Genomic DNA, 27,222 nt, shown 5'->3' on the forward strand with positions numbered 1-27,222 from the left:
ATTATCTAGCTGCCCTGAAATATATTCTTCTAATGCAGGTCAGTACCTTCTCTGAAAATTAAACTCAGAGAATTGCTTAATGACATGTCCATGTCTTCCTGGTTTCTTGGATAGGTCAGATCTCTATCCATTACATCAATGGTACCAAACTCACATTAACTTAGAAAACTACATATTAACATTATCTATACTTTATTTTATTTTTATTTATTTTGTTAAATTTTTCTGATTCCATTTTAATCGGTTCAACCACTTACACTCTGGAGTGTTACTGCCTGATCTCTGTTTGCCATCTCTACACTTCATTACATAGTAATCTGCCTCTCCATATCTGTGCACAAATATTATCTCTTGTCTTAAATTATAAACACTACAGAGGCAGAGATTGTGTCTTTTCTAAGCTTTGTTTATCCTCCAGCACCTGACATAGTGTTCTGCACAGGGGATTGAATAAATATTTGTTGAATGAATGAAGTCCTAAAGCAGCCCACATCTGGCCTGTTGTCAGGCCGAGAGGCCTAAGGGCTACCCGAGTCTTACCTTACCTATCGCAGGTCTTCGGCTGGCCAAACCGGATAAACGTACGAGAGAAGAGACTTTCCAGAGTCGAACAAGGGTTAGGCTTTATTCAGGGTCTTGGTTACATGTGCAGGGGGAACTCTTCCTGAGGAGAGAGAAATCTCCCAAGGAGGCAAAGATCTTACAGTAAGAGAATGGAAGCGGAAGTGGAAGTGGGAGAGAGGGGAGAGAGAAGAGGGAAGAGGGAAGAGGGAAGAGGGAAGAGGGAAGAGGGAAGAGGGGAGAGGGAAGAGAGGAGAGAGGAGAGAAGGAAGAAGGGCCTTCTGTCCTCTAAGGGCCCCTCAGTGCTAAGAGCGCCTTCAGGCTTTCCTGACCTTACTTAAGCTCTCCCGCCACATAGTTTGCACCTGAATACCGTGCCTGTTAGACAACAATAGGAGTGCTCAGACTCCGGGCCAATCTCGAGGGCGGGGATGCTCTTTCCCAGCACGTTTCCCACGGGAAGAGGCGGAAATGCACGAGATAGCCCGGTCTCACACCTCAATTCCCTGCTGTTCCCTGGGGGGCCTCATGAGAACTCTAAGGTTTAGAAGTCCTCACCTTTACCCGCCTGAGACTGTCCACATGGAACTGAGCTTACACCCCCAACATCTCCCCTTTTTTGTTTTGCGCCGAGCTCACATGGCCCTAGAGCAAATAGCGGCTGGAGGCTAAGTGGGTTAGGGAGGCCTTTAACATATGGGTACCCCACAACAAAAACTTCATTTACACAGAAATCTGCAGCTAGCACAACAACTGACAAAGAGAGGCATCCAACAAAACAAAGATGAAACTAAATGGCTGAATTACAACAAGAGGAAGTGCAATCACTAATTCCAAAGCATATTCTAAGAGAAGTAGCTCAGTGCTGGCGCCTTACACATCACCACCCCCTCAGTCATGCAAATGGACCTCACGGCCAACCCTGTGGTGTTCAGGGGAAAAGTTGGTCACCCCCCGCGTGTCCTGGGTTTGTGATGCCAAAGTCCTCCTTCAGCCGCTGAAAGGAGATGCCTAGATGGAGTGGGCAGCAATGTCAGTGGTTGGGATGAGTGCTGCTTCCTCTCTGGGCAGCAAGGTCAAAGCTGTCAGCAGCAGACTCAGGTGGTGCATGGTCCTTCTCCGGGGTCTCCGGGTTCATCGCTTCCAGCGTCTCCATCGTCTCCAACACCGGTTTCCACCTACGGATCCTTCTGATGGGAATCCACGCGTCCCCTTTTCCTGTGGAGACACAAACATACCCTGGACCCCATATTAGTATCTTATATGGACCTTGCCAATTCCCTGAGGCCATATCCTTTACCATGGCCCATGTGTCCTTATTTCCAGCCTGGGTATTACTTTCCTTGCGGGGTTGTTGAATGTCTCATAGCTGGAGTAGTATGTGAATTTTTTGAGATATGCAAAAAATTGTGTGTATATACAGCTGTATCAAGCTCTGATTGTGTTAGGCGAGCTCTTCCCCTTTTTTGTTTAGCGAGGATTGCCTTTATGGTGAAGTTGGCCCTTTCCACTATGGCCTGGCCTTGTGGATTGTAGGGGATTCCTGTAACATGTGGAATCCCTAGATCGTGGGGGAAGTGTGCAAGGGTTTGAGAAGTGTAGGCAGGACTGTTATCTGTCTTTATTTCTAAGGGTAAACCTGAAACAGAAAAACAGTGCCAAAGATGTTGAATTACTTTAGCACTTGATTCACCTGGCTGCAAAGTCGCCGTAAGGAATCCGGACCATGTGTCAACTGTCGCATGTATGCACTGGCCCTTAAGATGGGTGACATCCATTTGCCAAATTTCATTGGGTGTCAAGCCACGAGGATTGACACCCTGGTCTAGAGATGGGTGGAATGGGACACATTGGAGACAGCTCTTAACAATTTTTCTGGCTTGTTCTTGAGTTATCCCATATAATTTGCAAAGGGCTTCTGTGGCTAGGTGGAACCTATCATGAGCCTTTTGGGCCCTTTCCTGTGGTTCCACAGTGTGCCCTACAAGGTATAGTGAATTGTCTGCTATTTGATTTCCTTCAAAAATTGGTCCTGTGCCATTAGTATGTGAGCGCACATGTAAAACATAAAAAGGGTGTGTTCTGTTATTAATGGTGGTCAATAGCCGCTCACACTGTGAAAAAATATTGGACCAATAATCTACAATAGAGTCCTCAATCCATGAAATTAATAAAGATGCATACTGACTATCAGTAATAATGTTAATGGGTATGTCATTATATATTTGGAGAGCTTGGATTATAGCTTCCAACTCGTTCTGTAGAGTAGAGGTGTAGGGTGTGTTAACTATATATATCTCTTGGGTAGCCGAATTATAAATGGATGCCTTGTGATGTTTTGTGGCATCTGTAAAAATGTTAGGCCCCTCTACCGGGTTTGGTGAGTACCTTTTCACTGGTGCTGGGGCCCACTGTAACAACTCTTTGAATAGAAAAGTCGAATTTGGTTTCACCTGGGCCCACTGGAGTATAGTGGCCCAAGAACTGTGATTCTGAGCTAACTCTTCTACATCCTTAGTGGTGAGTGTAGCATAAAGAATTGGCTGTTTTTGGTACATGTGGGTAGCTCTTTTTACTGCCTCTAGTGCTAACCGTCCTAGAAATTCCCACTTGTTTAGTAAACTGCTTCCTGTTTTACTTAAATACACCCACTCTACGGGCTTCTCTTTTTGGTGTATGATGGCGTAGGGAGGTGTGGTGGAGATAATAGATACCTCCACATCTCTTCCTGGATCCCACCGGAATGTGATGGACTCTAAAAATTGTTTTTTTATTGCCTCTATGGCCTTGGCTGCTTCAGGAGTCAATGTTCGTGGGGAATATAAAGCAGAGTCTCCTGACAATAGTGAATATAAAGGTTGCATGAGAGGTAGGGGTATAGGCACCTTTGATCTTATCCATTGGATAGCACCTACTAGTTTCTGAGCATCATTGAGTGTTTGGATCTTTATATCCCATTTTGGGGGTTCAGGCCGAATGATGGTGCCCTGTATTTGATATCCCAAATATTTGTAACTGGGTCCTCTCTGTATCTTTTCAGGAGCAATGACTAATCCTAGTCCTAGAAGGTTCCTTTCTACTGCTTGGAAACACTTCTCCAGATCCTTGAGCTGAGGTGCAGCTATAAGGATGTCATCCATATAATGGATGATTTTGCATTGGTATTGCTGCCTGGGGCTCTCTAATGCTTGATTAACATACCACTGGCAGATGGTGGGGCTGCAACTCATACCTTGGGGCAATACCTTCCACTGATATCTCTTTGCAGGTCCTTCATTATTGGGGTGAGGTATTGTAAAAGCAAACCGAGGACAATCTACTTTGTTTAAAGGGATAGAAAAAAAACAATCCTGAATGTCAATCATTATAAGTGACCAACCATCCGGGATGGTATTAGGAGAAGGGAGACCTGGTTGCAGGGCTCCCATAGGCATGAGAGACTGATTTACCTTCCTTAGATCTGTAAGGAACCTGAATTTCCCGGATTTTTTCTTTATAACAAACGCAGGAGCATTCCAGGGTGACTGTGATGGTTCTATATGTCCTTTTTCTAATTGCTCCTTAACCAGTATTTGTAGTGCCTGGAGTTTTTCTGGAGTCAGGGGCCATTGCTCCACCCAAATCGGGGTGTCTGACTTCCAATTCAAGGGTGGGGACTCCAGTGCAACTGCAATGGCCCTTACTAAAAATTTGATAGCCTCATCCCCAGGCGGTTCATGATGTCTCTGCCCCAGATGTTAAAACTAAGTCCTGGAATCACCAACGGCCATACGGTCCCTTGGCGATCCTCTGCCTCCCACTTTACTGGGTGCATTGTCTCTAAGGTATTTTGGCACCCTCCTATTCCCCACACTGGTCTCTGGCTTTCTTTGAGCTTCCAGTGCCAGGGTCCTGAGCGACCGCTAAGGCAGGTCCTATCCGCTCCAGTATCAAGGAGGCCAGTCATGGGAATTCCATTGAGCCAGATTGTACACTCAGGTCTATTCTGTCCTATTTCCTTTAGTAACTGGATTTGGACTGAGTGCTTTAAGGGAAGGGCAATAGCTATGGGAAGCTGATTGTCTATATGAGCTGGCTCGGCTACCACATTGGAGCATGGAAGTGCGGTGGTGCCAGTGGGATAAACTCCTGTATATATAACTACGGGTGCATGAGAGGGGTTCTGCAATATCAGGGATTCCTCCTGTATGGGGTCTCTCAGGAGAATCATAGTAAACTGATGAGCTGCAAGCTGGCACTTCTCTAAGCTGTAAAGGTGTTGCATTCCTTCCTCTGGCCCCATAATCTCCTGTATTCTCCCTCCAAGGGGCCGTCCCGATTCTCTGCCAAAGGGTACATTTTCGGGGCCCTCAAGGGGCCCCTCACCCTGTTTCCCGACTTCCTACATTGTCTAGCTAGGTGACCTGGCTTTCCACATGAAAAGCAAGGGTCCTGGCCCCTCCCTGTACTTATTTCTTTCCTACACTCTTTCTTAAGGTGTCCCGGTTTTCCGCAGTGAAAACGTTTCCTCTCCAGGGAGATGTTATTTAAGGCTGCGGCCAGGTACTTCCCTTGGACCTGTGCCAAATACACCTGGACTTCCTACCCTCTCACATCTCTGTATCATTTCTTCAACGGATGCATTCTTTGGCAGTCCCAGCATTGCCTTTTTGCAGTCATGATTACAATTCTGCCGCAGCAATGTCTTTAACACTATCTCTGTCCCTTGATTCTCCTCTCCCATGTCTTGACCTACTGCCTCATGCAGCCTGGCCACAAAATTAGTAAATGGCTCAGTGTTTCCTTGTGTAATCCTAGTCATGGGAAACTCTCTCTCTTTCTTAGAGGTTATAACCTTCCAGGCGGCAATAGCCATTCCGGCAATCAAGACATAATCGGCGGCCGAGTAATGTAATTGATTTCCTGTAGCCTCAAACTGCCCTGTTCCTGTAAATTGCTGATAAGCCTGGGGGGCCTGAGCCCCCAGCCCACTGGTAGTGCTCTTCACCTTCTGAGAAAATTCTGACACCCAAATCACATTCTGCCCAGGGGTAAGGCAGGCTCTGGCTAAGCTCTTCCAGTCATTAGGAGTCAGAATGAACTGACCACTGAGAGTCTCAAGCATGGCTATGACAAAGGGTGAATTGGGGCCGTGCTTGGTACAAGCCTCTTTGAGAGTCCCTACTCTCTTCCACTCTATGGGTATGTGGCTCCTCCAAACCCCACCGGGGACACTGGGGTCCGCTATTTCTACCACAGGGAATGTCCCTCTGTCTTCTCCATTCTCTATGGCCTTTCGTATTCCCTTTTCCAAACTGGACTGTGGCGCTGGACTGTCTGACCAATAGAGCGTGCTATAAGGAGGCGCAGAGGGAAGACACGGTGTATGCTCCCCTGCCTCGCCTTTCCCATCTGCTAGATGGAGCTCTGAACCTATTTTTTCTCTACACTCCTTAACTTTCTGCTTGCCAGGGTTCTCCCCTCCCCTCTCTCTGCTTCCACTCTCATTCCAATCCCGCCCTAGTCTCTCCGGGCCTTCCAACAGACTTTTAATCACACCGAATATCAGGAAATCTAAATCCTCCAGCTCCCCGGGGCATTGTTGTTCATAAGCGGTCATTTGTTCTCCGACCGCTCCCCATCTTTCTCTTGATATTCCGGTCTGCTCGAGCCAGGGAGAGACCTTCCAAATCCTTTTACAAAATTCTTGGAGGTCGTTTAACTCTATAGTGACCCCCGCCTCCCTGCATTCCCTGTAAAGTATCTTAGCCCAGACCTCCTGTTCCTCTGGCTTTATTACTGGCAATTGATTCCCCATCCCTGCCCTTTTCCCATGGGTGTGGGAAGCTACTCACTCTTTCTCTCCTTCCGAATCTAGGATTCGGGACTCGCGTCTTTCACAGCCCCTTCTGGGTGTCCCAACCACCCAGGATATCTGCGCTTAACCCTGTTTGGATGCGCCAACTATCAGGCCTAGAGGCCTAAGGGCTACCCGAGTCTTACCTTACCTATCGCAGGTCTTCGGCTGGCCAAACCGGATAAACGTACGAGAGAAGAGACTTTCCAGAGTCGAACAAGGGTTAGGCTTTATTCAGGGTCTTAGTTACATGTGCAGGGGGAACTCTTCCTGAGGAGAGAGAAATCTCCCAAGGAGGCAAAGATCTTACAGTAAGAGAATGGAAGCGGAAGTGGAAGTGGGAGAGAGGGGAGAGAGAAGAGGGAAGAGGGAAGAGGGAAGAGGGAAGAGGGGAGAGGGAAGAGAGGAGAGAGGAGAGAAGGAAGAGGGGCCTTCTGTCCTCTAAGGGCCCCTCAGTGCTAAGAGCGCCTTCAGGCTTTCCTGACCTTACTTAAGCTCTCCCGCCACATAGTTTGCACCTGAATACCATGCCTGTTAGACAACAATAGGAGTGCTCAGACTCCGGGCCAATCTCGAGGGCGGGGATGCTCTCTCCCAGCACGTTTCCCACGGGAAGAGGCGGAAATGCACGAGATAGCCCGGTCTCACACCTCAATTCCCTGCTGTTCCCTGGGGGGCCTCATGAGAACTCTAAGGTTTAGAAGTCCTCACCTTTACCCGCCTGAGACTGTCCACATGGAACTGAGCTTACACCCCCAACAGCCTGTGATCTCTGATTCTTGCAATGTGTGCCATATTCCTCTGTGTTCCATGACCTAGATCTTCATCCAGTTCACTTTAGCCCTGGAATTCACACATTGAAAGTATCCTAACCCCTTCAGCCCCTTCCTCAGTTGAAAGCCTCCTCCCAGAACCCTCAGTTAAGGACAGTGCCTAGGCCAGCTCAGCCTGATTCCTCTCAGGAGTATACTCCTGACCTCCTCTGGATACCTTTGCCCCCCACAATCTCCAGATTTCCAGCTTCCCTTCATGTATTAGAATATAAGCCCCTTGAGGACAGGGACCATGTTTCTTTCTGCTTCTATTTCCATTCCCAGAATTTTGCATTAATACCTAGCATATGGTAAGCAGAGGCTTTGCACTTTCCTTGCAATACATGTGACTTATAAAATAAATGCCTACCTTCTATGTAAAGAGCAGAATTTCTGACATTAAAAAATTTTTTAAAGATCACATTTAAATCTGTCCCTCATATTGCAATCTCCTTCTCCTCTGAGTGTTGCACACTAGGGAACTGCCTAATTTTCTTTCTTTTAGCCCCAGTGCTGGGGCTCAGTAAAGACTGAAGGAATGACAGGTTGCTTAAGAATTAGAGAACTGGAGGAAGGCAGCTTCTGAAGTGGGAAGATTACTGGACCTGAAGTTTTTTTAAAAATCCGGACTCCAACCTGTGAGAGTTAGTAAAGTGAAATAATGGCTAGATCAGTCATGGAGTAAAGAAGTTCAGATCCTGCCTCTGACATTTGCATAATAATGTCATTTTGATTTTCTTCCAATACAGAACAAACAATGACCGTGAGCAAATTATTTAACTTCTCTCTGTCTCAGTTTACTAAAATGGGAATATTTATAACAGCTACTTCATAGGGTTGTTGGGGTTTTTTAATTAAACTTTTTTCAGTTAAAAAATTGATTTTCTCTCTCTTCCCACCAAACAAGCAAACTACCCTTGTAACAAATATATGCAACCAAGCAAAACATATTCCTGCATTAGTCATGTCCAGAGATGTGTCTTATTCTCAGGAATGTGCTAATAAATGTTCTTAAGTGACTCTGTGGGGGAAAATATATACATATACTTTCAAGTTTTATCTTCATTATTAATACCTTCTTAGGTAAAGGCAATCCAGAAAGCCATAAACCCAACCAGGATGTGTAGGAATAGCAGGTTTTTGAGGTGTAAAAGCTCATACCTCAGCATTTAACAATGGACTCTCACAAACAGGTTACAGCTGACGTCAGCACGATCCTGCCCCTCCTAGTTTCTGAGTGTATCACTAGTTCATAGGCTTGTTGTGAAGACCAACTGAGACAACATATGTAAAACACTTTACAAATCTTAATCCACTATATAAATGCTAGCTGCTTTTATTATTATAAATTTTGTGACCTTGGGTAACTCACTCTCCCCTCACTAGTCTTCAGTTTTCTCTTTTCTAAAATGAAAGGATCAGACTTGATGATTTTTTTAAGGACCTTTCCAATACTGAAATTCTATGAAGTGAGTTACTAAACTTTTCTGAGACTACAAAAATATTTTTCCCCAGAATTTTCCTGGCGTTGGGAATGGCATCACCACTGACTCTCCAAATCCTTCTCTTTGGGAGTTTTCTTTATTCAAATAAGCTCAAGCCCCAGATTCCCTGGGGTGGCAGCTTCTGTATTGTGATGAATGAAAGTCTGAGAGACATACTTTCTGGGTAATTAATAATCGATTTATTAATTATAACTAGCAAATGATTAACAAAATGAGATCAGTGGTATTCTCAGAAACCCAAGACAAATCTTAAGAATATTGAATGCTCAAAAAGCCTTGGTAAAAGGGAGTATATCTGAGGGTGGAAGTCAATTCTGATTGGTTAACAGTCAATAAGTAGGTGGGCTTTCAGCCCCTTCTGCTTCTGACTCAGTCGCCTCCAGCTATCTGGACAAAGGCATCCATCTTTACCCTGTCAATGAACAATAAACAGTGAGCGTGGGGTGAGGCAATATCATCCACCAGCAACGACCTACAGAGGCTGACTGAGTAATCTGCAGTGGTTGGTTTCTGCATGAGGAAATAGGAAAGGAGAACCTGAATCTTAATTTAATAATTGGTTATTAACCTAAGAGGAAAAAAATAATTTCTCTCAGTATTATAGCTGTTCCAAATCCCTCCTAGGCTCTCCTGGTGCCCAACTTTCCCTCAGATTTTCCCTTCTCTTTAACCAAATGAGAAAGGTAAGGATAAAATAAGACTCCACTAGAATTAAGTAGAAAGGATGATCAAACAAAGTAAACTCAAGGTTTATGTAATCTTTCTGACTGAGATTCCCTACTGACACAGTGAGTCTAGGTATCCTTTGGAGACATCTCATTCTCTAGTTCATTGGCCCCACCCAAGTGGAACCTAGAAATTTTAGTATATGACATTTCCCCAAAGGAAATCTCTAGCTTCCCTTAAAAGCAGGTGGCCATCTGGCTCCATGGATAGTGCTGGGCCTGGTGTCATGAAGACCCAAGTTCAAAAATGGCTTCAGACAATTACTAGTTGTGTGACCCCCAGCCACGTCACTTAACTCTGTTTGCCTCAATTTCTTCATCTGTAAAATGAACCAGAGAAGGAAATAGCAAACCACTTGAGTACCTTTGCCAAGAAAACCCCAAATGGGGTCACAGAAAGTTGGACACAACTGAACAACAACCCTTAAAAACACACTTACAATGTCCAAGACAAAGTTCAAAGGATGTAGTAAGGACTAACAAGCTAAAAGATAAAAAAAAAAATCCAGTAGTTACCTTTCTGTGTAGGAAAAGACCACTCCCAAAAATATAGCATGGGACTGTCATCATATGGCTCAAAGGAAGGCAGAATAGACATCTCTAGCTTCGTCTCCCCCCTCCCTCCACTTCTCAGAGGGGGATTTAATTTCTGCAGGAAGTTAGGGGCAGAAGCTTGGCCACTCTGCTCTCCTCAGAAAGATGGGGTACCAGGTTAGAATTATATTTATCTGCTCCCTTAAATATTGTTGCATCTTTGGGATGTGACTTTCAGGTTCAATCTAATTTTTGATCACTATTTCATTAATTGGGGAAAATAAGACACCAAACTTTATATCCAAGGCTTTACCGTTTTCCACCAAATACCAGCTTCACAATGAACATACACATGGCAATTATAAAAGAAACCCTTTTATCCAATGTAATAGCAAAACAGAAATAAAAAACTATACAGATTATATTCCATCTTTCATAACTCCAGATCAGAATGCTAACATACTTTTTAAAGCTTCTGTTTTCTAAATGCTACATGTTTCCCCCACCTTCTCATCTCTCACATCACCCAGGTATCTTTGATGGCATGGTGTTTTTTTGGACCATACAGATAAATCTGCTTTCTACTCTTTCTTGGCTGTGATCATTCCTGTTAGCTACCTCCCTCCTCCAGCTGCTAGTAATCCTCCCACTCACATGCATACCTCCCACTGAATCTTAGAGTTCAAACTATCTCTCCTTTTTTCTGATTTTCTTTCATTCTTCTTCCTCCAAAGCAGCTGAGAAAATTACCCTGGGCTCCATCTCAAAAGATCTCTAAGGAGGAAGAGATGGGGTAGATTCACTGCTCTCAGTATTGTTTGCCTGTGGCTAAAAAAAAAAAAAAAAAAAAAAAAAAAAAAAAAAAGGAGGATCAATCCTATCTCAAGGGCAAAGATGTGTCCTCCATGTGCTTAGGTTAGTAAGCTAACTAACAAGGCTAAGTTGGTGGTGCTGGAAGGTCCAGATGCCTGCCTAGGCGATTCTGAGCTCTAGCTTCTCTGTCTTGGTAAAGGGAAGGAAGACACTTGGCCTTGACTCACCTCCAGAAGTGCCTCTCCTCATTTCTAATCTTGCTTGGTCCAGTTCTCTCTTTTCCCTCCCATTATAGCAGGAGCAGGTAAGAAAAGGGATTGGATCAAGTCATCTTTGGACCTGGTGGAATCAACTGATGATTCTAGCATGATCTGCTAGGTAATTGGCTCAGGAATGCTTATTAATCATGACATGAAGGAAGAGATATGAGAAGAAGCCTTTATTTCATCCCTTTGCAGAAGCGGAAGGTCTGCAAGTACGCTGTATTGCAGGTATTTTCAGACTTTGTTTTATATATTTTGATCAGTTTTACTGATTTTTTTTTCTTTTTATTTTTGCCTTAAAAACATTTTTAAAAATTCCTCCCAAGGGCATCTTCCTTCAGACCACCTCACATCTATAAGTTTGCCAATGTGGCAGAAAGGGAAAATTACAAATGTTTTTGAGGGGATGTGTGAAAATTGGGACAAGAATGGAGTTGTGAATTGATCCAATACTTCTGGAGAGTGATAATCATTTAATATCAATTTTGGACTTTAATAAGGGCCCAAGCCTGAACTAATCAATCAGACTGCTTTGCTTTACTCTAAAAATGCCCTTTTCTGTGTTAGGAGTTTCAAAGATCTGTTTATGACAGGATGCCTGCAACCAGAGTGGTGGGATTTTTCCTTATCTTATATCATAGAGACACATGCTATGTAAAGTCAGATATCCTGGAATCATAAATTCCAACTGACAATACTTTGTTAATTGTCTTGTCTCACTAAATTTACAACTTATTCAACTAAGAAGGTTCCTTTCTCATGGTAAAGTGTTTTTAAGCCTAGTTATTCCTGTAACAGGCAGTCAGGAGTTTCCTGGCTCCATGATCACATAATTACTAACTTAAAGGGAATAACTGTATGTATTTAGCCTGTTTGTCTTTTCTTAACCAAACTTTCAGGTCAACAAGAGCAATTTGGAACTATTCCCAAAAGTCTATAAAACTGTTCATACTCTCTGACCCAGCAGTATCACTACTAGGTCTAAAGAGATAAAGACTAGTAGTAGTAGCAGCAGCAGTAGTAGTAGTAACAGTAGCAGCAGCAGCAGTAGCAGCAGCAGTAGTAGCAGCTCTTTTTTTAAAAAAGGGGGAGAATTTATATGTACAAAAATATTTATAGCAGCTCTTTTTGTGTTGGCAAAGAATTGGAAACTGAGGGGAGGCCTATCAATTGAACAAGTTGTGATATTTGATTATGGTGGAATACTATTGTGCTATAAGAAACAATGAGCAGGATGCTTTCAGAAAAACCTGGAAAGAGTTGCATGAACTGATGTGAAGGGAACTGAGCAGAACCAGGAGAACATTATGCACAGTAGCTGTAGTATTATAAGGATAATCAACTGTGAAAGACTTAGTTATTTTCAGCAATACAGTGATCTAAGACAATTCTGAAGGACTCATGATAAAAAATGCTATCCACCTCCAGAGAAAGAATTGATGGAGTCTGAATGCAAATCAAAGCATACTTTTTAAACTTTTCTTGTTTTTTTGTCTGTTTTTTCTAACACAACATGACGAAGGTCGAATATGCATGACTGCACATATATAATCTATATTAAATAGCTTGCCTTCTTAGTGAGGGAGGAGAAGAGAAAGGGAACGAGAGAATTTGGAATTCAAAATTTAAAAAAAATGGAAATTAAAGAAATTTTACATACATTTAGAAAAAGTAAAATATTTAATACGCATACACGCATACATATATACATACATATACATATATACACATATGTCATATGGGATGTCACTCTGGGAGAGGAGAGAGGAGGGATACTGGGGAAAAGTTTGGTGACATAAAAAGAAGACACTAATAAAAACTACTCATCAGTACCTCTAGCTCCAAGTATTTACCACCCCCCCCAGGGTGCAAGCACAACATGAGACAACCCTGCGATATGGCAGCCCCCAAATTTGATATGATCTTAGGCTACATTAAGAGATCTGGAATGAAGGTGTTGATAGACCCACAGTAATCTGCCTTTGTCAGACCACACCCACAATAATATATTTAACTTTAGATGCCACATTTAATGACATGTATAAGCTTGAGAGCATCCAGGGGAGGACAGCAAGAGTAGCAAATGACCTTATTCATGCCATTTAATGGGTTAAAGATTCTATTAATATCAATAAATATTTTTTAAGCATCTACTATGTGCCAGGCCCTGTGCTAAGTGCTAGGGAGACAAAAAGAAGCAAAAGACAATTTTTGCCCTCAAGGGGTTTGCATTATAATGAGGATTTTTTATCCAGAGAAAATTTATGTCATGATAGATGACATAAAGTATGTGAAGGGGTCTCAGGTGAATGAGCAGCTAGGCTTGCTCTGCTTGGCCCCAAAGGCAGAACTAGGAACACCAGGAAGAAGTGACAGAAGCATAATTTATCATAAATTAACAATTAGAACTATCTAAAAGAGGCATCCAGTGTCTTGGGAGATAGTCCCCCTTCATTGGAGGTCTTCAAGTGAAGTGATTGATGAGCTTTGGTTAGCGTTGTGGTCCTGGAGAAGACTTAAAGAAATTAATTCAGGCTATTCATGAAATATCAAATAACAAAGTTGAAGCTTAAATACTTCGGCCACATAAGAAGAAGACAGGATTCATTGGAAAAGACCCTGAGATTGGGAAAGATTGAAGGCAAAAAGAAAAGGGAATGGTAAAGGATGAGATGGGTAGAAAGTGTCATGGAGGCAATGAACATGAACTTGGATAGATTTCTAGAGATGTCCATGGTGTCATGAAGAGTTGGGTGTGATTGAATGACTGAACAACAACAAAAAGTGAGCCATTGGAGTAGCTGGAGGCCTCACAGAGAGTGTGACCATATTCATTGGTGAGAAGGACAGGGGATGACTTTTGATTGGGTTCCAGTGACTGGAGCTGCCTCTAGGGTGATTAGCTGGGATTCAAAAGTAGATGGTTATTAAAAGTGAGCTAACTGACTTGCTTCCCCTCCTTTTTTCTCCCTACCTTTTCCATGTTCAGAGGACAGACAAGAAAATAGCAGAGAGAACTTGTATTCTGGGAGCAAGGAAGCAATCCTGAACATGCATAGGGTCTCCTCTGAGGAAGGGTAGCCTTGGGCTAAGAAGCAAATGGAGCTTTTATGTGCTCACCTACATGTTTCTGAATATAGTTAAGGGACTAGAAACCCGATGATGTATTTTACCAGCTCAGTATGTAGCAGCAGCTGGGAAAATGATCAGGTACCTGCAGAAAAACAGAAGAAGTAGACATGTGACTGCCCACATGGTCTGAGAGGGGAGTTAACAGACCACATTCCTGAACATGAACCTCCCACATAGAGGGGTGTTGGGGGATAGAGCAAATATGACACCAGAAGCTGGTTTAACCAAAGAAGGGTTATTTCACAGGCAGTACTGGCTTTCAGGTTTGTCTCATGAGTGACTCCAAGTCTAAAAGTTCTGGAATCCAGTCTTCTCACCTGAAAAGAGGAGTTGCTTAGGTTACAGGTTCCTAGAATCTAGTCTTCTAGCCAAAGAATGGAAATTGCTTTGAAAGTAATATCAAGTTTGAGTTGAGGGACTTGGCTCATGTGTACCACATTTCTTGGAGAAAGATCCCCTTGTAACTAGAAAAGCAGTAAGAAGTGAAATGAGTAGAACCAGGAGAATATTATACACAGTTACAGCCACAGTGTAAGAGGACTGTTTCTGATGGACTAAGCCCTTCGCAGCAATGCAAGGACCTAAAACATTCCCACAGGACTCTTGATGCAAAATGCCATCCACATCCAGAGAAAGAACTATGGAATCTGAATGCAGAATGAAACAGACTCTGTCCTATTATGTTGTTTTGTTTTTTTCTCATAGTTTCTCCTATTTGTTTTAATTCTTCTATGTAATATGACTAATGTGAAAATGTGTTTAATAAGAATGTATGTGTAGAACTCCTCCAAAATTTTTATTAAAGGGGAAATCCCAAAAGCCCCCCTACTCTTACAATGAGTTATTCAAACAGTGCACATCTGATGGGAAAGGATTTCTTACAGTGGCCCCAAAGTATTTACCTTCCATGGGGAGTCTAATTCCTGGAATTGTACCATAAGCTTGGGATGTACCAGATAGGACTCAGGAATTTCATTAGATTGTCAAAGGATTGTTTGGATAGCAACTTCAAGTAGAATTTCTTTCTCCCCGTCTTCTTTTCTTTCTTTCTTTTTTTTTAAAGGGTGGAGAATTTTTTCTATTTTTGCAGTTCCAAATTATCTCCCTCCCCTGCATCTCACACATTTTGAAGGCTAGAAAAACAAAACCTATTATAAATACATATAAGCACATGAAGCAAATTTCTGCATTAGCCATTTTTTAAGCAAGAAAAAGGGAAAAATGTGCTTGCACTTGCACTCTGAGTCTATCAGTTGTCTCGAGATGGATAACGTTTCATCGTGAGTCTTTGGAAATGTGCTGGGGGTCACTGTGTTGGTTGGAGTTAGTCTTTCAAAAGTTGATTATCATTACAATGTTGCTGTAACTATGTAGATTATTCTCCTGGTTCTGCTCACTTCATTTTGCTTTAGTTCATATAAGTCTTCCCAAATTTTTCCGAAATTATCCCCACCATAATTTCTTATGGCACTGTCGTTTTCTATCACCTTCATATATTATATCATAATCAGCCATTCCCCAATTGATGGATATTCCCTCAGTTTTCAATTCTTTGCTACTACAGAAAAAGATACTATAAATATTTTTGTATGTATGGGTACTTTTCCTCTTTCTTTGATCTCTTTGGGGATTAGTAATGGTTTTACTGATTCTCAGAGTATGCATAGCTTTACACCTTTTCAGGGATAGTAACAAACTTCTTTCTAGAATGGTTGGCCTAGTTCCATAGTGATTAGTGTTTCTGTTTTCCCATATTCTCCCAGCATTTGTCACTTTTCATTTTTATCACTTTAGTCAATTTCATGGGTGTGAAGTGGTACCTCGGAGTTGGTCTTTTTCTGTTATTTTATTATTATTATTTCATTTGTTTTCAGTGTTCTACAGTCACTTCCATAAATCTTAGATTTTTTTCCCCTCCCTCCCCCTCTTTCCCCCCTACATCCCCACTCCTTCCCTGAGATGGTATACAGTTTTATATAGGTTCTACACATACATTCCTATTAAATACATTTCTACCTTAGTCATGTTGCACAGAAGAATTAAAATGGTTGGAAGAAATCATAAAACAAAACAAAACATAATACAAAAGAAAGTAATCTGCTTCATTCTGTGATTGAATTCCATAGTTCTTTCTCTAGATGTGGAAGGCATTTTGCCTTAAGAGACCATTGTGAATTTTTTAAGTCCTTGCATTGCAATGAAGTACTAAATCTACCAGAAAAAATCCTCACACACTGTGGTTGTTGCTGTGTACAAAGTTCTCCTAGTTCTGTTCCTTTCACTCAGCATCAGTTCATATAAGTCTTTCCAGGCCTCTCTGAAGTCTTCCTAGTCATCATTTCTTATAGCATAACAGTATTCCATTATAATCATATACCACAGTTTATTCAGTCATTCCCCAATTGATGGGCATCCCCTTGATTTCCAGTTTTTGACCACCACAAAGAGTGTTGCTATAAATATTTTTGTACATATGAGACCTTTTTCCATTTTTATGCTCTCGTGGGGATACAGTCCTAGAAGTGGGTATTGCTAGGTCAAAGGGTATGCACATTTTTGTAGCCCTTTGGGCATAGTTTCAAATTGCTCTCCAGAATGGCTGGATCAGTTCACAGCTCTACCAACAATGAATTAGTGTTCCAACTCTCCCACCTTTTCTCCAACATTTATCATCCTCTTGTTTTGTCATGTTAGCCAATCTAATAGGTATGATGTGGTATCTCAGAGTTGTTTTGATTTGCATCTCTCTAATCAATAGTGATTTAGAGCATTTTTTCATATGACTATAGATATTTTTAATTTCTTCCTCTGAAAACTGCCTGCTCATATTCTTTGTATATGACTTATATTCTTGCACATTTGACTCAGTTCTCAGAGTTGTTTTAAAAGGCGTTTCTCTAATTACCAGTGATGTAAAGCATTTTTTATATTCTTGACCTTTTGTTTCTCTAGATGAATTTTGTTATTTTTTCTAGATATATAAAGAAATACTTCTGTAATTTGATTGGTATGGCACTAAATAAGTTAATTTAGGTAGTAGTGTCATTTTTATTATATTGGCTCAGCCTATCCACAAGCAATGAATATTTTCTGCAAATGTTTAGATCTGTATTTATTTGTGTGAAAAATGTTTTGTAATTACATTCAGGGTGGAGTCAAGATGGTGGAGTAAAAGGTCAAAAATGCCAATCTCTACCAGAACCTCTTCTGTAAAATAACTATAGAAAACAACAAACCAAATTCTGAGCAAGAAAGTCAATTAAAAGTCATGATGAGTTATTTTTCCAACTCTGGGCAACTTAGGAAGACAGAAAGAGAGATCTGTGAACATTAGGGTGGAGGCTGAATGTAACATTACAGAACTGTTTTGACTCCCCCTGGTTTAGGTGTGAAGACTGTGTGTCATAGAAGGAATTTGATAAGACTTCTTATGTTTTCAACAGTTTATGTAATATTGGAATTAATTGTTCTTTAAATGCTTCTTAAATTAACTTGCAAATCCATCTGGTCCTGGGCTTTTTATCTTAGGGAAGAGAGAGAGGGATGACAGCATGTATGAAGTGAAGGTTTTTTGAGAATGAGGGAGACATGGGAAAAGGAGGGAGAAGGAAAAGAAATAGGCAATTATGTAGTGCATATATACCAGGCACTGTGCTGAATGTATCACAAATATTATCTCATTTGATCTTCACAACAACACTTTGAGGTAGGTATTATCATTACCCTTATTTTACAATTGAGGAAATTGAAAAGAAGTTAAATGACTTGCTCAGGATCACATAACTAGTAAGTATCTGAGACAACAATTTGAACTCATCTTCCTGACTCTAGGCACAGTGCTCTATCCGCTTGACCACCTAGCTACCTTAGGGAGCTCATTTATGACTTGTTCAATTTCATTTTCTAAGGTAAGATTATTTAAGTATTTCATTGCCTTTCATGTTAATTAGACATTTATATTTTTCTAAATGTTCATCTGTTTCATTTTGATTGTTAGACTTCCTGGTATATAGTTGGCAAAATTGCTTTTATTTCCTCTTCATTGGTTGTGAATTCATCTTTTTCCTTTTTGATATTGGTAATTTAGTTTTCTTCTTTTTATATCCAACTAATCAAAAGTTTATCTGCTTTATTGTGGTTTTTTTTTAAAAAAAAAAAAACTAGCTCCTACTTTTATTTATTAGTTCAATTGTTTGTTTTTTTTAACTTTCAATTTTGGTGATTTCTTTTTTGACTTTCAGGATTTCTATTTTGTTGTTCAATTGATGATTTTTAATTTGATGTTTTTCAAGTTTTTTTTTTTAGTTGGATGCCCAGTTCATTGATTTTCTCTTTTCTCTCTTTTTCTGAGGTAAGTATGTTTCCCCCTAATACTGCTTTGGCTGCATCTCACAACTTTTGGCACGTTGTCTCATTGCTGTCATTATTTTTAATGAAATTGTTGTTTCTATGATTTGTTCTTTGACACACAATTCTTCAAGATTAGGTTATTTCATTTCTAATTAATTTTTAATTTGTGCTTCACAGGCCCTTTACTGAATGCAGTTTTTATTGCGTTATGTTCAGAAAAAGGTGTGTTTAATATACTTCTACTCTACTGCATTTGTTTGTGAGGTTTTTATGACCTAATATACGGTCAGTTTTTTTGTGAAGATGACACAGATAACAAATAGGTAAATACTTTTCTATTTCCATTCAGTATTCTTCAGAGGTCTTTCTAACTTTTCTAAAAGTCTGTGGCTTTAACTTGTTTCTTGTTTAGTTTATGGTTAGATTTTTCTAGGTCTGAAAGGGGTAAACTGAGGTCTCTATCTAATTTAGTTTTATATCTATTTCCTTTTGTAACTCATTTAACTTCTTTAAGAATGTGGGTACTATGCCATTTGATGCATATGTCTAGTATTGATATTAATTTGTTGTCTATAACACTTTTTAGCAAAATGTAGTTTTACTGCTTATCTCTTTTAATTAGTTTTATTTTTGCTTTTGCCTTGCCCCAGTGCATGATTGTCATCTCTGCATTTTTTAATTCATCTGAAGCAAAATAAATTTTGTTCCAGCCCTTTATTTTTAACTCTATGTGTATCTTTCTATTTCAAGTGTGTTTCTTGTAAACAATACATTGTTAAATTCTGGTTTCTAATCATGTCTTCTATCCTTTCCCATTTTCTTTTTTTTTTAAATTTTCTTTATTTATTTTTAGTTTTCAACATTCATTTCCACAAGATTTTGAGTTCCAAATTTTTGCCCCATCTCTCCCCTCCCCCACCCCAAGACACTGTGCATTCTGATTACCCCTTCCCCCAATCTGCCCTCCATTGTATCATACCCCTCCCTTCCCTTATCCACATCTTCTCTCTTTTCTTGTAGGGCAAGATAGATTTCTATACTCCATTACCTGTATTTCTTATTTCCCAGTTGCATGCAAAAACAATTCTCAGCATTCATTCCTAAAACTTTGAGTATCAGCTTCTCTCCCTTCTTCCCTCCCTACCCATCCCCACTGAGAAGGTAAGCCATTCAATATAGGCTATACATGTGTAGTTATGCAAAAGACTTTCATAATAGTCATGTTGTGATAGACTAACTATATTTCCCTCCATCCTATCCGGCCCCCCATTTATTCTATTCTCTCTTTTGACCTTGTCTCTCCCCAAAAGTGTTTACTTCTAATTACTCCCTCCTCCCATTTGCCCTCCCTTCTATCATCCCCCACACCCCACTTATCCCCTTCTCCCCTACTTTCCTGTAGTGTTAGATAGATTTTCGTACCAAATTGAGTGTGCATGTTATTCCCTTCTGGAGCCAAATGTGATGAGAGTAAGCTTCACTTTTTCCCTCCAACCTCTCCTCTTTTCCCCTCCATTGAAATAGCTTTTCCTTGCCTCTTTTATGAGAGATAATATTTGCTCCATTCCATTTCTCCCTTTCTCCTCCCAATATATTCCTCTCTCACCCCTTAATTTTATTTTTTTAGATATCATCCCTTCCTATTCAACTCACCCTGTGCCCTATGTCTATATGTATATAATCTTTCTAACTACCCAAATACTCAGAAAAGTCTCAAAAGTTACAAATGTTATCTTTCCATGTAAGAATGTAAACAGTTCAACTTTGGTAAGTCCCTTATGATTCCTCTTTCCTGTTTACCTTTTCATGCTTCTCTTGATTCTTGTGTTTGAAAGTCAAATTTTCTATTCAGCTCTGGTCTTTTTTATCAAAAATGTTTGAAAGTCCTCTATTTCATGGAATGACCATTTTTCCCCCTGAAGTATTATACTGAGTTTTGCTGGGTAGGTGATTCTTGGTTTTAATTCTAGTTCTTTGACTTCTGGAATATCATATTCCAAGCCCTTTGATTGCATAATGTAGAAGCTGCTAGATCTTGTGTTATCCTGATTGTATTTCCACAATATTTGAATTGTTTCTTTCTAGCTGCTTGCAATATTTTCTCCTTGACCTGGGGACTCTGAAATTTGGCTATAATATTTCTAGGAGTTTTTCTTTTTGGATCTCTTTCAGGAGGTGATAGGTGGATTCTTTCAATATCCATTTTAGCCTTTGGTTCTAGAATATCAGTGCAGTTTTCCTTGATAATTTCATGAAAGATGATGTCTAGGCTCTTTTTTTCATCATGGCTTTCAGGTAACCCCATAATTTTTAAATTGTCTCTGCTGGATCTATTTCCCAGGTCAGTTGTTTTTTCAATGAGATATTTCACATTGTCTTCAGTTTTTCATTCTTTGGTTTTGTTTTGTAATTTCTTGGTTTCTCATAAAGTCATTAGCTTTCATCTGCTTCATTCTAATTTTTAAAGAACTATTTTCTTCAGTGAGCTTTTGAATCTCCTTTTCCATTTGGCTAATTCTGCCTTTTAAAGCATCCTTCTCCTCATTGGATTTTTGGACCTCTTATGCCAGTTGGGTTAGTCTATTTTTAAAGGTGTTATTTTCTTCAGCATTTTTTGGGGGTCTCCTTTAGTAAGCTATTGACTTGCTTTCCATGATTTTCTTGCATTACTCTCATTTCTCTTCTCAATTTTTCCTCCACCTTTCTTACTTGATTTTCAAAATCCTTTTTAAGCTCTTCCATGGCTTGAGACCTCTGCATATTTATTTTTGGAGGTTTTGAATGTAGAATTCTTGACTTTTATGTCTTCTTCTGATGGTATGCATTGTTCTTCCTCTTCTGAAAGGATAGAAGAAAATGCCTGTTCACCAAAAAAGTAACCTTCTATAGTTTTATTTTTTTCCCCTTTTTTGGGCATTTTACCAGTTAGTTACTTGACTTGTGAGTCCTTAGTCAAGTGGAGGGCATACTGTAGGGGCCTGTAAGTTCTCAGTTCCTCCAAGGTGGCACAATCAAGGGAGAGGAGTTTATTCCTCTCCTGGCCTGTACTCTGGTCTGGGAGTTACCACAAGCTTTTCTGCCCAGGATCTGTGAGTAGAATTCCTTCTCCAGAACCTCCACCAGCTCCACCATGCCAGCCAGTGCTCCTTCTCATCCCAGGACAACCACTCAGGGCTGAGATCTAGGTCAGGTATGCGGTTGCCCCAGGGTCTTTAGGCTGAGGGCTCCTGAAATGGATGCTGTGCCAGAGCAACTGCTGCCACTCTGGAGCCACTAGAGCCAGATGGAGTTCCCTTCTCACCCAGGTGAAAGAGTTTTCTCACTGACCTTTGAAGCTGCCTTTGGCATTTTTGAGATGACTAATCCGGGAACCCCAGCTGAGAATTCTGCCCCTGAGGCCTGCTTCAGTCCTGTCCCTGCCAGGCCACCAAGGCTGGGCTGTGCTCTGAGGGCTGTGCTCTGATCTGAACCTGGTGCAACAGACCTTTCCTGTGGGCCTTCCAGGCTGTCTTGGGCTGGAAATCTCTTTCACTCTGTTATTTTGTGACTTCTGCTGCTCTAGAATTTGTTTAGGGTCATTTTTTACAGGTATTTTATGGGCTATGGGGAGAGAGCTAGAGGAGGTGCATCTTTCTACTCTGCCATCTTGGCTCCACCCTCCTTTCCCATTTTATGAATAAGATCATCCCATTCATACTCACTGTTATGACTGCTGCATCTTATACTTATCCTTCTTTTTTAAAATTTCCACTCCACCCCCCCCATCCCCTTCATCTATGAGGAATGACAAAGAAGGTACACTGGATCTAGCAACCTAGGTAACAAGGTATACTACATGTAGAATCAAAGGGGTGTCTAAACAAAGTTTTTGTGATAAGCTGAATAAAGCTGGAATGAGTCTTTCTTCAACAGATTCTTAAGGCCCTGCTTAGAAATGTATGGATCAGTCACCTCAGGCCCCTGTTGACTCCTTAAGATTCTATTTTGCTTCTGACCACTACCTCCTCCCTTATACCCCTCCCTCTTATCCCCCATTCCCTTTCTCTTAATTCCTTTTCCTCTTACTTCCCTGTTAAGTAAGATAAATTTCTATACCCAACTGTATGTGTCTGTGAATTCTTCCTTTCTTGAACCAGTTCAGGTAAGAGTAAGGTAACAGTCTTCACTCTCCTACACCATCCCTTCCATTGTTTAAATTTTTCCTTGAGTATCCCATTTATGTGAAATAATTTCCGCCATTCTTTTTCTCTTTCCCCCCTTTCCCAGGGTATTAATCCTCCCTACTTTCCATTCTTTTTAAGATCATCCCAACAGAAAAGAGTCACATCCAGGTCCTTTGTCCCATTAGACTCCTTCTAATACCCCTGGCGATAATAAAGATCTGAGGTATCTTCTTCCCATATAAGAATGTAAACAATTTAACCTTACTTAATTCCTTATGATTTCTCACTTGTTAGACTTTTCTTGAGTCCTGTGTTTCAATGTTAGATTCCCTATTTAGTTCTGATTTTTTCATCTAGAATACTTGAAAGTCCTCTATTTCATTAAATATACATTTTTTTCCCCTTGTAGGATTGTCCTAAGATTTTCTGGGTAGGTCATTCTTGATTGTAATCCAGGATGCTTTACAAAGGTGCTTATCAGCTGCTGTAAGTGATTTATGCTTTGGTTATCAGGTTACAAGTCAAGTTAACAAGCATTCATTAATTGCCTAATATGTGCTAGGCATTGGACATATAAAGAAAGGCAAGAAACAGTCTCTGAGCCTAAGAAACTCAGTCTAATGGATACACATGCAAACTATGTGTAAACAAATACATACAAGATAAATTGGAGATAATCTCAGAGGGAAGGTATTAATACTGAGGATGACAAGTAAAGCCTTGTAGAAAGTGGTGCTTGAAGGAAGTCAGGAGGTGGAGAAGAGGAGGGAGAGCTTTGCAAACATAGGACACAGTCAGTAAAAATGTCCAGTGTTTGGAGACTGAGTATCTTGTTCTGAAACACAGTTCTAGAACACAGAGTACCAAGAAAGGGGAACAAGATATAAGAAGACTGAATGGGTAGGAAGGGGTTCAATTATGAAAGGTTTTAAAAGTCAAACAGAAGATTTTATATTTGTTTCCAGGCTCCATGACTCCTTTTCATCTTTTGCATTTTCTGTGGGTCAAAATAAAGGTCATTTTTCAGTCAATACGCATTTGTTACATTGAGCGATTGTATGGAAGCTGGGGACACCCATTATACACATTTGTGTAAATCAGGATGTATCTGGAGATTTTCCTTGAGTAAAATCCTCATCAGGACAATAAGCTGTATAGAGGGCTGACCCTTCAGACAGGTTCATACTCATACCCAGTCCATTTAAGCCAAGATCTCAGGCTCACAGGCTACAATAGCAAAGATTGGATGACTACATGTTGAGCATCTTGGGGTTAGGTTAAGATTATGGGACAAGGTCACATATAGGAATAGGATAAGAAAGAAGACATAACAGGACAAAAGTGATTTCTCTGCACGGACTGGTTACTCATCTGTAAAGCAGGGATAACAAATACCTTTCCTCTCTACCTTATGGAACTATTTCAACAGTCATTGAAATAATGGTTTTGTGAATTGTGATGATAGAAGGGGTTATCATGCCCTAGAAGGTATGCTGTAGAATGATCTAGATTTGTTCAAAGGAAACAGTACAAGAAGACGCTAAGCCAGACACTTGGATCACTTGTATGTACTGGGGGCTTCAGTTTCCTCTGTAAAAGAGGGACGGTTATCTGCCTTTTAAAAGTATAAAGCACAGATTAAGTGACTATATGTAGTTTGTACCCCAAATGCCTTTACCAAGAAGTCTAAGCTTTCGTCTTGCCTGTCTCTGATGGAGCAGGAAGGGGACATCTAGGTAGAAACTAGAAAAGAAGAAAAGAAGGAGAGACTTGTAGTCAGAATATGAAAGAGAAAGGTCAGAAACAGGCCCAGAAGTTCACCCCCTTCACCTGTGAGGAATAACAAAGAGGGTGCTTTGGACCTAGCAACATAGGTAACCAAGGACACTACAGCTAGAATCAAAGGGATGTCTAAGCAAAGTTCTTGTCAAGAGCTGAATGAGGCTAGAGTGAGTCTTTCTGCAACAGGTTCCGAAAGCCCTGTCTAGAAATGTATGGATCAGTTAGATCATGCCTCAAGAGGAGAGGCCTGAGGATGTGGCTACCGTAGATTCCCTGCAGGGATGAGCAGAAGAGTGGAGCTAAGGATTGTAAGAGAGTTTCCCCCAGCCTGAGGAGGAGGAGAGTAGAATTTGGCCCTTCAGACCACTATCTCCCCATTACACAGTGAGAGAAATGTTTTCCTTTGGCTTCAATCCCTTTAACTCACTTTTAGATACATGAACCATACAGAAGACATTTATAACATGTAATGGGAAGCACTGGGGTCTATGTGGTGGTGGTGAAAAAGGAGCATGGTACAGCTGGTCCTACTGGATAAAATCAGGTCACAGGAAAGATCCTCTGCTTTTCAACACAGACCCAGCGTCACCTAAACTCAAGACTGACATAGCCAATAAAAATATCTGAGACATGAGGGGTGGTGAGGAAAATACAGGACTGAGGTACAGCTTAGGTATAGGTGGGACTTGGGTTCCTTTAAAAGGTCATGAGACATCTAGGCATCTTCATTATTCTCCTCCCTTCCTTCTCTTCGTTCCCAGGAGACTAGAGAACTCCCCACAGTAGTGGAGTATATACAAACATCAGTGAAGTGGGAAAGGTGTTAGTGAAGAGACTGAGGGGTGACCGTGGACCCCAAAATACCGACAGTCCTGGTCGTGCTGGAATGAATTCGACTCAAGCCTTCTTAAAGCCAAAGAAAACAAAGTTTATTAAGGATTCGCCTAACTGGGTTGCCTCTTAAGGAGCCTAAGCATTTGTGATGCTTGTAATCACAAACGGGCCAGATAGAATCTCAGCTAGACAGAGTCTGAGCTGGATTGAATCTGAGCGCCTTCATGGAGGCGAGATGGAACTTAAATACAGAAAAGAGTATAGAAAGGATCTGGGTGGGGGGGGTCTGGTAGTCCAGGGTGATGGGAGGAGGGGTTTAGGAAGGGTCTTGAGGGGAATCAACAAACATCAGATTCGGGGCACCTAGGTGGGAAGCAGGTAGGGCAATCAAGGGATAACAGACAATGATCACAGATTTGTGTATGAAAGGCCAGATTCTGTGAGGAGATACAGGAAGAGATCAATTTGAGTATGAAAAGTCAGATTAAGTGAGGAAATTCCAGGGGAGCTCAAGGAAGTTCCCAGAGTCTGAACCCCATCATTAGGATCTCAGTCAATGTATGAAAGTGCAAATTATCTCCCTCCTGAAGGTCCTCTTGATCAATACTTGGACTTCTCTTCTGCTGAGGCTCTGATATTTATCCATTTTCAAAATCTCAGGACAGACACTGATGGTCCGTCCCTCTCTCTCAGCTCTGGTTTCTTCTGTTGCCTTCAGCCTCATCATTGCCCCTACTGGTCTCTGCCCCAGCCTCACTGTTGGGTGGGACAGGTGTACCCCGCACCACTCTCCTCTCCATTCGGTATTCTTGTTGTCCTACTCGGGGCTTGCCCTGTACTAGGAACTCCCCATCGTGATAGGTGATGAAAACTTCAGTATAAGGATAAGTACCATACACTCGGAGCAGATCATCCTGAACAAAGTCTGGCAGCTCCTTGATGGGACTCCAAGAACGGTTTAGCCTCCCCCATCGAAGTTCCCCCGAAAAGAAGCTGCCCTCAGACCACAAATCCTGTGATTGCCCTACCAATCCTGGTCTGGAGGGTGTGTAAGATCCACCACTCACATAAGAGGGGTAGTAGAGAATAGGGTTCATGTGCTCCAAGGACCAGACTGGGTGCTGGCAGGGGTTATAATAGGAGCCCGGAGTGTAGCACTGAGCAGCCAAGTTCAGGTACCTTGCCTGATCACCTGCCAATGGTGCCAGGGGCTGACTATTAAAGCTATGCATCTGGATGGGGGGCAACACCATCGAGCCAGGCATGTAGGTATAGGCAAAAAATTGGGGCTGGGCACCTTGGGAAGGCAAATAGCCAAAAGGATACATCATCCAAGGCCTTCACACATCCAAGGCTACTTCACCACATTGCTTCAGAACAGTTTGTGTCTCTTCTGGAGCTAGAAGCAGGAGGAGAGAGGGTCAAGAATTAATAAGGCCCACACCACAATGCCCTCTCCCCCCAGGGCGATCAATAACAATATCAGAATCCCCAGGAAGCTCAGTCTTCTACTGCCTTCTCTCCAAGGAGCCAATAAAGCAGCCCTTCACACCCCTACCCTCCAGACACACTTCTCTTCGTCTTCAGTGAGGACTCCCCCCACTCCTTAATCCAGTAATTCAACCCTCCAGACCCACTCAAAGAAAAAGAGAACTTTTGACACAGATTAGGAATGTGGGAACCTCTTTCTTCTTTTCCTTGAGGGAAAAAAAGAACATTTGCCCTGTTCCTACTATCCCACCCCCTACCCTCACCAGTTTTTGTGGGTCTAACTCACGTTTCAGTGTGTAGGAGGGGAACAGTCCTTGATATTGGGGTCAGAACTGGTGTCCCTTTCCTCCTCCCTTGTGAGGGTCTTTATTCCCTATTCCCTCTTCCAGGTTATGCCAGGCTTAGTCCCTCCCACTTTTCC

General features: G+C 41.4%; 1 protein-coding gene across 3 annotated transcripts; it reads right to left on the reverse strand.

Moving 5' to 3' along the window:
• Window positions 1–589: 589 nt before the first annotated feature.
• LOC140511859 (igE-binding protein-like) lies at window positions 590–27,222 on the reverse strand. 3 transcript variants are annotated; one of them, XR_011969690.1, is made up of 4 exons: window positions 27,088–27,222; window positions 26,637–26,709; window positions 11,014–11,160; window positions 590–9,126 (listed from the first exon to the last, which is right to left on the reverse strand). XR_011969690.1 is itself a non-coding variant. In XM_072621088.1 (3 exons), exon 3 carries the CDS (start codon window positions 6,356–6,358, stop codon window positions 5,084–5,086), a length of 1,275 nt encoding a protein of 424 aa, XP_072477189.1. In that variant the 5' UTR covers window positions 6,359–11,160; window positions 26,637–26,709; window positions 27,088–27,222; the 3' UTR covers window positions 590–5,083. The 3 variants fall into 3 exon arrangements, 1 of the variants encoding a protein (XP_072477189.1); XM_072621088.1 differs by having other exon boundaries at window positions 590–11,160; XR_011969695.1 differs by lacking the exons at window positions 590–9,126; window positions 11,014–11,160 and adding an exon at window positions 21,381–22,089.

The sequence above is a fragment of the Notamacropus eugenii genome, chromosome 1 (genome assembly GCF_028372415.1).
Source record: "Notamacropus eugenii isolate mMacEug1 chromosome 1, mMacEug1.pri_v2, whole genome shotgun sequence".
NCBI classification, from domain to species: domain Eukaryota; kingdom Metazoa; phylum Chordata; class Mammalia; order Diprotodontia; family Macropodidae; genus Notamacropus; species Notamacropus eugenii.

Excerpts from the sequence above, each read along its gene's own strand:
- LOC140511859 (XM_072621088.1), bottom strand. The coding sequence starts at position 6,358 with ATGGGGAATCAATTGCCAGTAATAAAGCCAGAGGAACAGGAGGTCTGG.